Here is a 16,521-nt window from a genome sequence, read left to right on the forward strand (position 1 = left end):
TCATACAATTTTTTTAATTGAAGTTTCATTGACTTCTAATATATTTCTCAGATGGCCGTCTGTTATTCTCTGGCAAACTAAAATGAGCTTTATGACTTTCATATCTTGTGACAAAGATAGTTCCAAAATTTAATATTAAAAAATCTTGGAATTTCCTTAGCGTTTCACCTCTATAGAATAGTGGAAAAGTAAATCTCTGTTGAAGTAAAAGATAATGTAAAAAATAACGATATAAAAAAAATAGAACTACTCATGATTACAAATTACAAGCAAGAAATATATATAACAGGAAAATTTGAAGATAAAAAGTAAAGTACTTCTTATAGATATTATATATGGAACACTAATTGCAATCCAAGCAAAAAAACAAAGAAATTTGTTCCATATTCACGTAATTTTCTTATTTCCTCCACAAATAAAGTAATTTATTACAAATATAGTTAAGCCACTTCTCTTTTCCTTATTCTCATTTCTCTTCTCTTCATTGTTCTTCCTCATCTTCAATGAAAATTTGCTCAAGCTGTTGACCATGAAAGACCCTTTGGATTTCTCTGGGGTGCCAACTCTATGTGCCGTCAAAGAGACCATATCATGAGAATGGTGAGTGAATGTGGTGGTGGTGATGGGCTTTGATGATCCATGGAGAGAAGGGAATGCCATTAGATTTCGATGAATTAGATGATCAAGAGAGACTAATTCATACGAGTCATATAATGGGCTACCACAATCCCACATTGATATTGCTTTTTCTTCTTCTATCTCATTTTCTTTTCCCTTCAATAATCGTGCTGAATTCATGATCAATGTTTGATTTCCCTTCAAATCTTCTTGTTCTTCTTTTCCACTTTCTTTTTCACTCAAGTTTGCTGTTTTCATCTCGTCTTGTTTGGTTTCGACGGAGTTTCCTATAAACTCCCACATATATATATCTATGCATTTTGTTTGCGTTTGACTACAAAAAGTTTTGCACATATAAAATAATGCAAATTGTTGTATTTATTCGCCAGTTTGTTGAAGAAAATGACAAAATTACTAAATTAAAGGATTTATCTTTTTGCACATACAAAATTAATTTTTAAATAATAACAATAACAAAAAGTCTTATATTATTAGATGAGATCGGTTACTTATACAACAATGTTGATTAGTTTAAAACAGAATTTTTAGAAATGTTATTTATTTAAAATTTTCAATATTTAAATAATAAAATAATATTTTCTTACAAGTCAAATAATTTATTTAAAAAAAAAATACAAGGGATAAATAGAACTTTGAATTAAAATGTGAGTCACAACGAAAGAAAACGAGTGTAGTCGAATACCACTCAATTAATGCATGCCATTGAAGACTCACCATCTGCGAGTAATCTTCAAAGTTTTTAATTGCTCATTGCCATGTTAGGGTTCTTTGGCGTGATTGATGACTCAAATACATTGAATCCTCCGTAAATAGAAAAGAAAAAGCATGAATTCGCATTGAGTTTGATCTTCTCTCGTGTGGCACGGTTCTTTTTTATTGTCTTACTTTTTCAAGTCAGCAAAACCTTATTTATCATTTTAAAAGTAAAACTAAATGATTATTGTATACAAATTTATCAATACTAAGATATTATAGATCCCATCAAGGCTTAATCCAATTCATAAGATCGAATTTATGAAAATTTGATTGGATTCTAGATATAAGTCTTAGCACAACTTATTAATATACGAGGAATGTTATAAATACATTATTTGTAATATATTTCCTTTATTAGTTTAGTTTTTTTAAATAAAAATTTGTGTTTCATTTTAATTTTAATCAATATAAAAAGTGTTAAATATTATATTAAAAAAGGCATCGTTGTCTTCAAATTCTCTAACTAAGGTGACACATGGTGAATGAATGGTATAGTAAAAACACTTTTTGTGCTTTCTATCCCTTAATCTTAACTTTTCTTGCTTGCTAAACACGAGTATATCTCCCTTTTATTCTTCTGTTATGAATGGAAGGAACTGCTAAACAAAGTTCTTATAGACATGATAAGTTACAAATTAACTGATGGACGGAGTATTGAAAATCATAGCCATAATTCTATGAATTTGTAAGCTTAAAGGTTATTTTAAGTTAAAAAAAATTAGGAGGTATATTTTTAGATTTTGAGATTAAAAAAATATAGATAGAAATTAAGAGCTTGTTTTTTTTATTATATTTTAAAATAATACTTTTTAAAAATAAGATGAAAATAAAACTTATGTTAACAAACACTTTTTTTTTACTTTTAAAAAGAATTTTTAAAAAAAATAGAAAATAAACAAGTTATAAAAGTTCTTAAAACTAATTTTTTTTAAAAGCTTTTTAAAAATATTTCTTAATGAAAGAAGTTATTTTTCTAAACACATTTTGTTAAAATTTTGTTTGATTCACTTCTCTTTTCTTTTTTAAGACAAGAGAAGCCCAAAATAATTGAGCACATTAAAATCAAAGCTAAAAGCAGTTGAAACCAGTCATTTTGTTTCTAAACTTTTTAAGAAAGTTTATTTGCCCGACTATCTCCCTTTTATAAGAGAGAAGCTTAAAATAAGCTAAGGCAAACACAAAGGTACATATAATTTTTTTATACAAAACAAGATATTAATTAATTGTTAAAGCTCCTTCAATTGTGCAAAAAACACAGCGAGAATGGATACCTACAAAAGCACTCTAACAATTAAGTTAATAAAAATTCCGATAGAGTAATAGTAATAGTGGCATGAAAGTATGCATACATAGCTTAGCATAGGTTGTGCCATTTATAGTGTTGGGGTCATGGGGGTGTGAGCAAGTCACTACTTGGGTGACATGAGTCTACTCTTGTAGTACGAGTCTAATACTAGGTTATTTTTATGAAGTATGATATGAGTCTAATTTCTATCCTTAAAAATGGAGTAAACATAGGACTCAAATCATGTAGGTATGTTCCATTGCACTTGAATATAATTAATTCGATCCAAATTCCAACTTGAGCCTCAACCAATTGTTTTGTCCAAAACATTTTTCATTTGAAAAACAAAGCATTTAACCAATAGTATTTGTCACTTATTGTTTAAATATGCACGTTGATTTGGTTACATATTTTACTTTAACTTCTTCAATTATTTTTATTTGTTTATAATATAAAAGTTGAAATATGAGTTATAATATTCACATCACAACAACTCAATACCTCTGATCTTTGTCACATCATCAAGTTAACATATACATCACGACTTGGTTGAGTCTTTCTCGCTCTTTCTTCTTTATTTTTAAATTTCCTCTTTCCTCGTAAGTTTAGCACATGTTATTTAAAATCCTTCTATAATGAAATTGTCAATGTAATTACAATATTTTTCCTAATTTTTTTACTAATATTTAAGTTAGTTTCATTTCTCTGTAAGATTTTTTTATCTATATATTTTGTTTTTATTATTGTCATTTATCAATATTAAAATCTAAGTTGTTACACATCACCTCCTTCATTCTCATGTCACTAAAAAAATCATATGTTTTTAACTCTTTTTTTTTATCAGTTGTTGAATTATGCTGCATATGAGATTTAATTTTTAATTAGTAACAAGATTAGATCTAAAACTAATAAATCAATGGAATTCAATAACTTATTTTACTGAAAAAACAATACATCAAATTTACACAACCTAGTAAGCCATGCTAAATTAACAAATAGAGTACTAATATTTTTGCATTTAATTTTAATAAAATTAAATCTTAATTAGTAAACGTTTGATATAATCAATTTATAATAATTTAATATTTTTTTCATTCGTAACGTACTACTTACTATCTTTTTTAAAATTGGATACTTTTAACAATTTTTCTTGCTTATAACATCAAACAACATTCAACCATAATAATGAACATTGTACAGAAGAAAGTCACGAGTTATAGATACGGTGAAAGCATATTTGTGAAAAATAATACATAACATTTTACATATTGATATTGATATTTTTTTTTTCTATACTAAACAAGATCAGTCCTGTTAAGATGGTATGACCTTTATGGGTAACAAAATTTTAACTCTAAATGTTAAACATAATATATCTGAACTTGAAATTAAAAAGTTAAGTTTTAACAAGATTTATCATTGCTATTTATTATTTTATACTTTAGTTAATTACATATTTTAATTGTTTAAAAATTATATAACTTCTACACTTATATAACATCTATACAATGTACAAGTTTATGTCTAGTTAATCTAACATTTCGTTACTGCAAACGAGTGAAATGAAAACAAACGTGCTAAGAATAGAACTGGAATTGTTTGCAGAGTGCCTTGGGTTTCAGATGTCCACAATAATCCATGTCTATGCCAATTGATGTTTTGCTTTTGACATTTTCTACTCACATGGGAGAATAGAATACATTGCTGTTCACCATTGAAATACTAACTATCATGATTCAAACAGTAACTTGCACATGCCAAATTCACTATAATAGGAAGCAAGCAACAACGCCCAGTCCCACATCGATACCAAAATAAATAATGTGGAGTGATGTTATGAAATAACTTTTAGGAGATTTTAATTAATTTTAATCTTTATTTTTGTCCTAATTTTTTTTAAAAATTTAATAGGTTTTAGTATATAGACATGAAGTTGTGGCATAAATTTCGTATCATATGTTAATTTTTTTTACATCACGTTATTATTATTAGAAACAAAAAAGATTATGTTAAAAAAGTTAAGAATTAAAATAAAAATAGAGATTAAAATTTTATAAAATAAAAACATATTTCCCTTCCAATATATTCTACATCATTCAAGTAGTTATAACAAAAAATAAATAAATTAATTTCTCAGCCGAACGATATGGGGCCCTATTAATAGATGTTGCTAAATGTGGGCCATAATCTTCTAACATTCAAACCCTAGCACTGTTCTGCTCTTTATGGGGGGCCTTCTATTCCCTGTAAGGGTGGGTTTTCTCTCTCTTTGGAGAGAGATTTTTTATCCTCTTCAGTAGATTTTTTTAGAATTTTTATTTCTTTTATTTTATTTCTTCTGCCCTTTATTCAAACATCCCTTTTACCACATATTCTCCGTAGCAGTTAGCACTATGGTTACGAGGATTAAGTGTGAGCAATGGCAGGACAATGTTAATTGGGTCTTGGATTGACGAAGTAATTATTCGAGAAATTATGGTTGTTAATTTAAACAGATTAGAGCAAACATGCCTTGTAATCTGATGTTTATCGATCAGATACATTATACATAGTTAAATCATTAAGTGTTGTTGTATTGTCCTTTTAACTTTTCAAACCAAGCTCCTCTGATAAAAAAAAGGAAGAAGAAAAAAAAAAAAAAAAAAAGAATGTATGCGCACTGGTGCAATAGATGGCAAAAAAAATTCAAATGGCAGATAATAAGATTCGTACATTGTTAGAATAACCATAACCATGTTTAGGAAGAGTGACCTCCGAAAGGACAAATTATAGTAACTTCAGTATTTTTAAAGCGCTCTTAACTGGATCAGCTCTATATTTATGATACTAAAATTTGATGTCTAATTGAAAAACATAGTATTTGAATCTATAAGCATTCCATACGGGAAATTCACTGTAACAGGAATCAAACAACTTGGGCTCATCCCATATTGATACAAAAACAAAATCGTGGTAAACAATTGTCAAAATTTATTTGACATCATATATAAATCCTACATCATAGATTAACTAATTGACCATTGATAACAAAAATGATATTAATTATTGAGAAAACCTTCAGTCTGATTCTTTAAAGTTATAAATATTACTGTATTAATTCTTAAAAAATTGGACTAGCAATTATTTATTTAAATATTTAAATTGTTGTCACACAATAGTTTATTTTTCTTTTTAATTTTGATACCAAATGAATTCTTATGAATGACTAAAATAATGACAAAAAGAACTTTTGAGAGACTAATATGATAAATTAAATCTGTAAAAAATAATTTATTTACATTTTTTTTATCTTTGAAGAATTAATTTAGTGAGAAATTTAAATTTAAATTTAAATTTTAAAGCACGTATTTAGTGACCAAATATTTAAAAAGCTAATATGGTGACATTTTAATTAAGGCGTTTGTTATTCGATACTAGAGCATACTATTTAATACAATTCAAAAAATTTTATTTTTTGATAAAAAAATTCCATTTTTAATTCTTTAATTACTGCCCTAATGACATTGATTAGCAAGACTTTTTAATTAGTTTTTGAGCGATTAATTTGATACTTAAATTTTTGAAGGATTAATATACTTATAACGTTAGAGGATATCTCAAGATATGGCGTGAAAGGACACCCATGCTTTGCTACATCTGAAAGATAGGGTCCTATTTGCATAGGAGATGGGATGAATTCAGCTACATGTGGGTCATCTAAGAGGCTCTTGTAGGTACATTGGATGCAATGGACATTGGAAAAATCTCAATGACGGGTGTTTCATCCATGACTAGAATTACCATAACCATTGGGTTGTTTTGGCCAAAAGAAGAGAAGATTAGATTAGGGAGAATGTCCCTTGAATTCAAGACTGAAATTATAGTAACTTCAATATTTTCATAAGCATCCTACTGATATATTTATGGTACTCACTTTGATGTCAAACATATATTTGAATCTATAAAATTATATCAGAATTACGAAGGGCAAAACTAGGAACAAAATTAGAGTTACGAAACCCCATCTCTAAATTGGTCAAAACTCTCTTCTCTCTCTCTCTCTCTCTCTCTCTCTCTCTCTCTCTCTCTATATATATATATATATATATATATATATATTGATGCAATACATTACTTTTTTGAGCAATACATTAAGAATGAAGAGTAACTAACACACATTCTCATCACCTTATTTTATTCATGTGGGTACACTATTTCCTCCACAAACCAATCGATTATAAAAGCAAGAAAACCCAATGTTTATTTTCTTGAGCTTCTTTCCCCTCCCCTCTTTTATCACCTTCCTCTTCCACGTGATCTTCTCCAAAAATTCACTCAAACCGGTAAACTTGGAAAACCCTTTGGCATTTCTGGTTGAAATCATCACTTCATGATCAGGATCAGAGAGTTGAGTAGTTATGATATTCTTTGATCCACCAAGATAAGGCGACACCATCATATGCCTCTCAATTATATGAGAAAGTGAGACCAATTCACATGAGTCATATAATGGGCTTCCACAATCCCATACGGCAAATGCTCCTTTTTGTTCCTCATCTTCATGTTCCTTGAATAAAGTTGTTCTCATCTTGCATGGATTTCTTTTGGTGGTGTCAAAGATTGGTCTGAAGTGACTTTGCCTCACAGTGTAACCTCTATTCTTTGAGTCTCTACAAATGCTTAGATTCCTCCAAGACCAAGAGTCTTCCACTTTTATATTATGGTGACAAAGCTACTCCTGGCAACAAAATAAAATACCATGCTTATTTGGGAAATTTAAATCCTAAGATTCCTAACATAACATGTGCATGATGAGGATCGCTTTCACATTGGCATCTGCATCTAAAAGGGGGTTTTCTACAAACAATTGCCTCAAGTTTGTCCTAGAAAATGACAGATCCACTGATTTAAATATTGGTTTATGATTTAAAGTAAATAATCAATCGATATATTGTTGTGTCGAATGTGGACTCACATTTATACCACATCAACCAAAATGCAGTAAACACTACACGAGGATATATGAACAAAATCTCAAATTTCATTTAATTTTGAAAATAATATGCATATGAATATATTTTTTATATATTATAAAAAAAGGAATTTATATAAGCAGTTCTATTCTAGCATGTTAATTAGAAAGTGACTTACATTTTCATTCATTGTTTTTACTAATTTTGATTTTTATTCAGTTTCAATCTTAGGCCAAATGATTATTATTAGAAAGTTGCGAGGTTAAAAATTACGAATGGAATTAGTGCATGAGAATATACTGTACATAAATCATGACATGAAACTTTTTGCTATTATGTTTGTGCATATGCAATGTTTTCTCTACTTCTGTTTTGTTCATGTCATACTATTTAACATTGGAATTGACATATGGCATTATAACACGAGTCTCATCAAAGAGTTGCTTTTGTATTTCCTTGCCATTGATTAGCCTAGACAAACATAGTAATTCAATATTCAATTCTCCTATGGCAAAGAAGGTGGAGTTGCTAGAAAGAACAAAAAAATATCTGGAGAACACTAACAAGATTTCTCATTATGTTTATTTAGATGACATAAAGGTGACTATGAACTTTTTGCCTTGGCCTCTATACTCAATATGGGCCACTCCCCCATGTATTTATTTAAGATTCGGATCTTTAGCAGGTATTTTAAAAACTTAAAAAATGTCCAGAAAAGCTAAAAAAATTTCAACCTTCAAAATAGTGGTATATTTAATACCTAATACAATAAATTACATTAAATTCAATAAGCCTAGGGTTGTATTCAGAACTGCACTCAAATGCAAGATGTCTAAATCTGTTCATTTCATTTTAGACATTACATATATAAAGTATTTTTCCCCTTTTAAGCAGAATTTTGGCATAACACGCTGTTAGACTTACCTAATGACTAGAAGGTCACAAGTTTGAATCATGAAATCAATCTCTTATAAATAATAAATGACTTTTTTAATATATATTTAATGACATATATAATAAAAAATTATTAAAATCTATAACATTTAATATTGTCAATGTATTAATTTTTATAATATTTTATAATTTTAATAAAAATTTATTATATTTAAAATTATAGTGTACCCTTAAAACATATATAATTTAAAAAATGTAATAATAAAACTACTATAATAGACCATAATAAATCTGACCTTCTCTGACCTTTCTCACGGGAACTTTACAATACCAGGTTGCTCTTTACTCAAATTTTTTTTTTCATAATTACAACTTCACCCTTTGCTGCCACAGCCACTACAACACAAACCTACCACTATCTTCTTTCATTGTAAGATCCACCCGAAAGTTTTTTAGCATTATATTCTTACACTTCCTCTTCTATTCACATTAAAAAAGTCCCAATCACGTGAAAATTACGCTGATGATGATGGAGAAAGCTTATTTGTCCTTTTGCTTAAATAAATCACCAAGTGTTACCTTGGGGGGGATCCTGATTGGTCCATCAGTAGTTCCATGAGTGTTACGCCACAATTAAAGCCCACAATGCGTAAGGACTAAGGATAATTTCTGCACTTTGTATAAGAAATCAAGTTTTGACTCTCTACTTTTTGTTCTCCAATCCTTGGTTGAGATAAAAGCGTTTGAAAAGTGCATTTGTATATAAAAATAAATAAATTTAATTCCTTTTGAAATTAGTCATATTGAAGAACAAATATCAAGGCAGTAAGCATATTCTCAGGGTGAAAAGAAACCTTGTATACGATAATGTGGAAGATCACCACCAAAAATCCAAAACTGAAGAAATATAAAGGGAAGAAGAAAAATAAAGTATCTAAATCATCCTATGTGAAGAATATGAAAATTTTGGGAAGTGTCATGTTTGCTTATGTCATTTTACTTTTTTGTGACAAAATATAACTTATATGCATACAGTTCCGATGTGATGAGTTTAATCAATGTCACATTCAGTTTATAAACCATTTTAATTTATTATTATTATTATTATTATTATTTTAAATGTTTTGCTCAAAGGGTACATATTCATATGATCTTTCATCTTTATTCCCGACAATAATGGCCTTCAGTTCCAACATTATTGAAACAATTGTGATATCAAAGCCAACCATGTGGATTTCTATCCATTAAGGTCAACCATTGGTTATAATATTGTAGAAGGTGCAACAGAGGTGATGAAGGTGGCAGAGATGTACATGTACTTGGACTGAATAAAGAATTAAGTGAGGGAAGAAAAGTAGAAAGGAAGTAAAATGATTTTATTCAATTGAAAGGGAACTTTATAGATTGCTATTTCTCAAATTTTATTCAATTGAAAGCAGTACTAAAATAGTTCTTCACAGCATTGTCACTCAATATTTGCAACACTTTGATGTTTGTAGGACCTACACATCTTGGTGTCTTGAATTGACTCACAGCAGCTCCTAATGCTAGGTAATGTTCTAGAATCTTCTGAAACGTTCCTCTCCTAACAATTCGGAGTTCAAGTGCTCCAATGCAATTGACTCTACGAGAACTAGTATAGCCAGCATCAACAAAAGACTTGTCTAAACAGTTGCAGCATTCAAGAAGCACTTCATCACTTGCTTCACCACTTATTTCCAAGAATAAGACATAGTGTCCTGGTTCCTTTGATAAATCTACATGACTTGTGTAGTCAACAACTTCCAATTTCTCCTCTGCCAACAATTTCGATGCTGCTTCCACAGCCAAATGCAAATCATTCTCTGTGTTTTTGTCAGTGTTAATTGTAAGCACAACATTGCTACGCCGAACAAATTTTACTTCTGGGGTTGAATTATGGAACCCTGTCACCTTTATCACATCCCCTAGCTTGTACCGGTACAAGCCTGAAAATTGCCATAGTTATAATAAGACTAATGTTTTATATAGGTTAGTGGTTTGTTTGAAAATATTAATGAATAATTTATCATTTCTGTAGCTTATTAATATATCGTATCAAAATAAACTGTATTTATCTTATCTCAATAGTTTTTATTAATAAGTTTATGGTATAGATTATCTTTTAAAAAGAATGTATTAAATAAGCATTTTATCAAGTGGAATTTCCAAAATCAGCCCGAGTCTCAGAATTTGGATATATATAGTATTGGTAGTCTATCTATAGTATGCTACTGTGCACCAAGATTTTTACGTTTGAACATGTTTTCTCTCTAGATTAATATTATTACCATTCTACGATGACATAAAACTCAATGTAAATCAAGGGTAGCACAATTAATGTAAGTAGAGGGAGATATATAAAAAAAATGAACATTAAAGGTCACATGATTTACACTAGAACATTATGGAATGTTTTAACTCATGCTGTTGTCTCTATCTAGAGAAAAACGCTTACTTGTTATTCTTTTAAGAGGCATAAAACTCTAATCAATTGAAAAGAAAAATGCTATCAAAGTTTGAAAGTTATAAGCATTGCAATTGCATGTAAATAAGATAGAAATGAACATGCAGATAATTCCAGGCACAGTGAATTCCACAAAATCCAAAATTAGTTGCCAGCAGCTAAGAATAGACCTGTCTTGGAATGATACATACAATAACGTGATTAGGTATGTACTATGTTTCATTTGAAATCAGTAGGTAAAATTTTTTTCCTTAAGTTGGTCCCATGCAGGTCATGTCAATATGGATAAAAAGCAAGTAAGCATATCCTCCCTCACCGTCCCACAAAAAAATTGAAAACTGAAAAGTACTAAATCACTTACACGTCAACGCTTGCTACGAATAAGGATTTTGGCTAAAAGCTCTCAGAAAACGAAATCACCCATGAATAATCTCCATAATTAGCCACTAACTTACCAAATTATAATATTTAATTTCATTCCCAACATAGACTAGCCAATAAGCACTATTTCCATCCAAAATAAAATATTCTGAAATTGCTTTTACATTCGTGCCAAACCCCTCATACAAAATAATTTAAATAATACTACTTCTATTTTTATTTATTTCTCAAGATAAAACATTTATATTGATCAATAAATTTAATCATTATATCGATATTAATTGTTAAGTTAATCAATTTGTCTTCTGTTAATGATTTTTTTTACTTTGGACTATTAAAATAGTATAAATAATTTATACAAAAACATTAATAAAAGAATAACAATTTCTATTACCTTAAAGATGGACAGATGATAAGAATAACATTTTTCTTCTCTATCTGAAGAAATAAGAACGAAAATAGCATATATTATATTTACACTAATCACTTGAGCTGGACCCTCCATTTAATTTCTTCATCTTTTGCTATTAAATTGGCCGGTGAGGAACAAAATAGAATTAATCGGTTAAATAATTAATGAATTCCTGGGAACAATATGGCAGTACCAAAATTAGTCATTATGATGGAAGGAAATAGTAGTTGGTGGAATGGTCATGGTGATTACTGGTCCTAATTCATTATTAGAAGAAAAAGATAGCAAGGGAATAATGGAATACCTGCTGGATTGGTGATGAGAATCTCATACTCCTCACCAACCTTAACTTCAGTGAGGCCCACAGGCTCCGGATCCATACAGAGAAAAGAAGGATCTACCTTAGCTCCCTCAAAGTCTATGAGAGGGATGAATTCAAAATAACCAATTTGAGGTAGCACAGTGTATGTGGCCAATTCAGGGGGCAATGTTGGATTCACATTTGTTGCAATCCACCCTTCAGAAGCTCCATAGTCAGAAGTCAACAAAGGCAACTCTCCTGCATAATGCCTTAACTTTTTCAAATAAGACACCATTGACCCAGTCATGATGCCATAAACATACTTAACATTAGGAAAAAGCGCTGGTATCACTCCATACCAATTGCTCAGTCCCATGCACTTGTTTTGGATCAAGTTGGCCAATTCAGGATCAGGTTTCAGCAATTTAGACATAGCTGTTCTCATTGATGGAACTGTGATCATGCTATTAATGACCCCTTCTCTTATATCACCACAAAGCTCTTCCCAAGCTTGCTCAAAGTATCTGAAAGCATACACAATGCTATGTGCAAAAGTAGAAGACACCAACTGAACTTCTTCTCTAAAGATTAGACCACACAAGAGATGGCAATACAATGATTGGTGAAAATCATAGCCAAATATTACTTCATCAGGGCTACAACATGGAGACTGAATTGCCTTCATTGTATGATTGAACCCGGGGTTGCTAAACACATTGGTTGTGGCAGTTCCTGCTAACACACCCCCTTTGGTTTTGAACTGCTTGCTGCTGTAATTAAAGCTCAAAGCCTTGCCATTCTTTGTAGGAAATTCTCTAAAGAATTGACTTGTGTGAGAAAATCATTGTGCAAAGAACAAAGAACAATGAAGTTGAGATATAAATATAGAAATGTATACCTGTTCCTAAAGGCAAAAGAGGTGTGATATATCTGCACAGTGGTTTCAAACAACTCATCATTCCACGGTACGTATTTTGGCTTTCCTTGAGTAGTGCCAGAACTGCAAAAATACCAATTTTATTTTACTTTTTTCAGAATAAAAAACTTCTCAAAATTCAACTTCTACTTTGATTGAAAAATAAGCATGAGTTAGAGTGTAACCTCAGAGACATGGCTGTGATGGGTTTGGAAGTGAGAATAGGAGAATCATCACCATCAAGTATTCTGTTGATATAAGGTTCCAATTCTATGTGTGAGACAAGTGGAACACAATCCTTGAAACTCTCAGGGTCTGTCCTCCCATTAAGTCCCAAATTCTGCAAGTACTCACATGATGCGTTATCTTCCAAAATCCTTCTCAGTGTTTCCCTCTGAATCCTCTCAGCATCCTTTGTAATCCTCTCAAATTTCTCTATTACTTTGTCCATGTTAAATTCTTCCACTTTCTCCAACATCTTCACGGTTCTTCAGCTGCAGCTATTATTAAAAAAAGAAAAAGAAGTACTCAATTATATATAAAAAGGGTCATTCAGAAATGAGCTCTTGCTTATTATTATATTATTTATTGCCTCCATAAATGCTAGTCCAAAACGGTATAAAAAGAGGGGGGGGGGGGGGGTGGGAATAATTAATTTACATAAAGAAACAGTTCTGAAAAAGCCAAACTGCACCCTTCAATTACGGTTTAATATTATTTATTTGCAATAATAATATTAATAATAATAATTTTCTGGTGTTATTTTAGACGAATAAAAAATTGGAAAATGAAAGCAAGAGCAGGACAAATGCACATTCTATGGGTACTTTGAACCATTAAAAAGACCAAAACAAAGGCGAACTTGAACAGACGGTGGAAAATGATATAGAAAGTGAAAGAAAACAACTAAATTGGCTAGTGACGAAGCCCAAAAACGAAAAAACAAAGAGGGGAATGGAAAATAAAAATCATAATGAACACTATGAGCTTTGATATTTGGCTTTTCTTTTTATTCAAGTCAACGAAACCATTTGATAGAAGATTTGTTCCAAGCACCAAGATGAAAATTCGTCAACCATCAAATCAATTTCACGTCAGGCAGAAAAAATAAGCCCGAGAAATTTGAGGAAACAGAAGAAAATTCTACGCAAGATGTAATTTTTGAGTTACCGTACAACTGTGAGAGCATAAAAAGCCAAAAACACAAAAAGTGAAAGTGAAAAAAAATGTCAAAGGGAACCAAAAAGTAGTCCTTGAAGGGTAAAGAACAAAAAGTGGTGTTCCATAAATATTAGTTTTTGAAATACCCTTCGTACAGAACTAATTGAATTGGGATACAGATAGAACAAGAAGACAACTGAGAACCAGAATTGAACCCAAAAAATAGTTACGAATAGTGAAATATTTAAATGAAAAATATATATTTTAAAAAAAAGTCAACAAAGGCAAGTGATGTTTGGTTCCAAGAAAAACAAAACATAATTCATCTGGGTTTTCTAGTTTCTGGGACTTCAACAACCATGTCTTGTTGAACAACCCAAAATCCAGCGGAAGTAAAAAGAAGAAAAACAAAAGAAAGAAAGTTTGTGTTTTTTTCATGGTTAAGATACTAGAAAATGAATATACCTATCTAGGACAATTTTGCTGTGTGTGAGGATAGAAAGGGTGAGTCAAAACAGAAAGAGAAAAAGAGAGAGGGTAACAAATGGATCTGGTTTTGAGAACGTAGTTGTATTGCTATAGTATATTAGTATGGGAAGAACAAGACTCAAGAGAGAGGAAGTTAGAGAGTGCTGAGGTCAAGATTCACCTCGGGGATTGCAATTTATAGGCAACATCAATTTCAGTTTCACTTTGCTAAAACATTTCTATCATTTCTCATTTTCATCATTTTGCCCATGGATTCTGGACGGAATTACAACACAATCAGTGCTTGGATTTATCAAAATTCAATCAATTCAGCACCACTTCTTATTTTTCCTTTATCTATCTTTTCCAAAAAGAAATCTTTTTTTTTTAATATTTGTATGGGTTTTTAAAAGTTGAAGATCATGTTTTTTTCTTGTTATTTTCCATTTAATATTTTTATTTTTATTTAGTTTAAAATATATATCTTTAGATTAAAATACAATAGAAAATTAAAATAATTTTAAATTAATTATATTTTGATCTTCTAGTTAGTGTTATATGTTTTAAAAATTATTATTTATTTATTATTTTAAATACATTTTGTCAATAAAAGTTTCAAAGGTCATGATACTACAAAAAATTAACAAAATAAAAAATAAGTATTTAAAATTTTAAATTGTTCATGAATTGAGATTTGGAGAAGAGTGCTCAATATTGGTGGTAAGAAGATGGAAGAGGAAAAAGAAAAAATATTGATCATAAAATTTAAAGAGAAAAATCATAAATAATATGGTACATTATATGTGACACAAAATGATAAAATTTTTAATAAAAAAGATTTATTTAAAATATTTTTATAAGTTAGAGGACTAAAATAAATCAATAACATAAAATTAAAAAGACTAAAGTGAAAAAAATTAATTATAAAATTAAAATATATTTTAAAGTTGAAAGACAAAAATACTAATTTTATCAGTAGAAATTTATAAACATTTAATATATTTAAATTTTTGAAAAAATTATATTTTTAAAATTTATTATTTATTTATTATTTTAAAAACGTTTTTGTCAGTGAAAATTTCAAAAGTCACGTTGCCAAAAAATCAATAAAATAAAAAATAAATATTTAAAAATTTAAATTATTTATGGATTAAAATTTAAGAATAAGTATTTGATATTAGTGATAAAAAAAGATGGAATAAGAAAAATAAAAAATATTGGTGATAAAGTTTGAAGAAAAAAAGATGAACAATATCATAAAGTACATGTACCATAAAATAACAAAAGTTTTTAATGTAGTTAGAATTTTAAATAAAAAAATTATTTAAAATATTTGTATAAGTTAAAGAACTAAAATAAAAAAAATTAAATGATAAAATTGGAATATACGTTAAAATTGGATGACAAAAATACTAATTTTTTCTATAAAAATTTATAAATATTTAATATAGTTAAAAATATTTAATATTTTCTTTATAAATAAAAAGATTATTAAACTAGTCTGTAATATATTTAACTTCTTTATTTTCCTTAAAATTTAATCAATCAATTTATCTATATATAATGAATATATAAAAGATATTTTTTAAAAATAAATAAGTATTAAAAGATGAGGAAAAAGTATTTAATATATTTAAAGAAAAATATTTTAAAACTTTAAGCTTTCTGTAATTAATAATGTCAATTGAATGCAAACCAATTTTATAATAATAATAATAATTTTTTATTATTATTATTATTATTATTATTATTATTATTATTATTATTTATTTATTTAAGTTGTCTTAAAATGGTAAAAAAGTATTATTCAAATTTTTAAAACATAAAAAATTATTACTTTACTCAAATAGAAATAGATTATTTTAAATTAT

The 16,521-nt window shown here is 28.9% G+C and overlaps 2 protein-coding genes across 4 annotated transcripts; both read right to left on the minus strand.

Annotated features, from left to right (window-relative positions):
• Positions 1 to 6,857: 6,857 nt before the first annotated feature.
• LOC113851088 lies at positions 6,858 to 7,247 on the minus strand. Its single transcript, XM_027481573.1, has one exon. It carries the CDS (start codon positions 7,245 to 7,247, stop codon positions 6,858 to 6,860), a length of 390 nt encoding a protein of 129 aa, XP_027337374.1.
• A 2,424-nt stretch (positions 7,248 to 9,671) lies between these two features.
• On the minus strand, positions 9,672 to 14,857 carry LOC113849948 (jasmonic acid-amido synthetase JAR1-like). 3 transcript variants are annotated; one of them, XM_027480215.1, is made up of 5 exons: positions 14,648 to 14,817; positions 13,207 to 13,521; positions 13,004 to 13,105; positions 12,109 to 12,920; positions 9,672 to 10,493 (listed from the first exon to the last, which is right to left on the minus strand). In XM_027480215.1, the coding sequence occupies exons 2-5, from the start codon at positions 13,497 to 13,499 to the stop codon at positions 9,952 to 9,954; spliced, it is 1,749 nt and encodes a 582-aa protein (XP_027336016.1). In that variant the 5' UTR covers positions 13,500 to 13,521; positions 14,648 to 14,817; the 3' UTR covers positions 9,672 to 9,951. The 3 variants fall into 3 exon arrangements, with proteins under 3 accessions (XP_027336016.1, XP_027336017.1, XP_027336018.1); XM_027480216.1 differs by lacking the exon at positions 14,648 to 14,817 and adding an exon at positions 14,832 to 14,857 and having other exon boundaries at positions 9,674 to 10,493; XM_027480217.1 differs by lacking the exon at positions 14,648 to 14,817 and adding an exon at positions 13,682 to 14,135 and having other exon boundaries at positions 9,674 to 10,493.
• Positions 14,858 to 16,521: the final 1,664 nt, after the last annotated feature.

The sequence above is a fragment of the Abrus precatorius genome, unplaced genomic scaffold (genome assembly GCF_003935025.1).
Source record: "Abrus precatorius isolate BTA unplaced genomic scaffold, Abrus_2018 Scaffold9, whole genome shotgun sequence".
Taxonomy (NCBI): Eukaryota; Viridiplantae; Streptophyta; class Magnoliopsida; order Fabales; family Fabaceae; genus Abrus; species Abrus precatorius.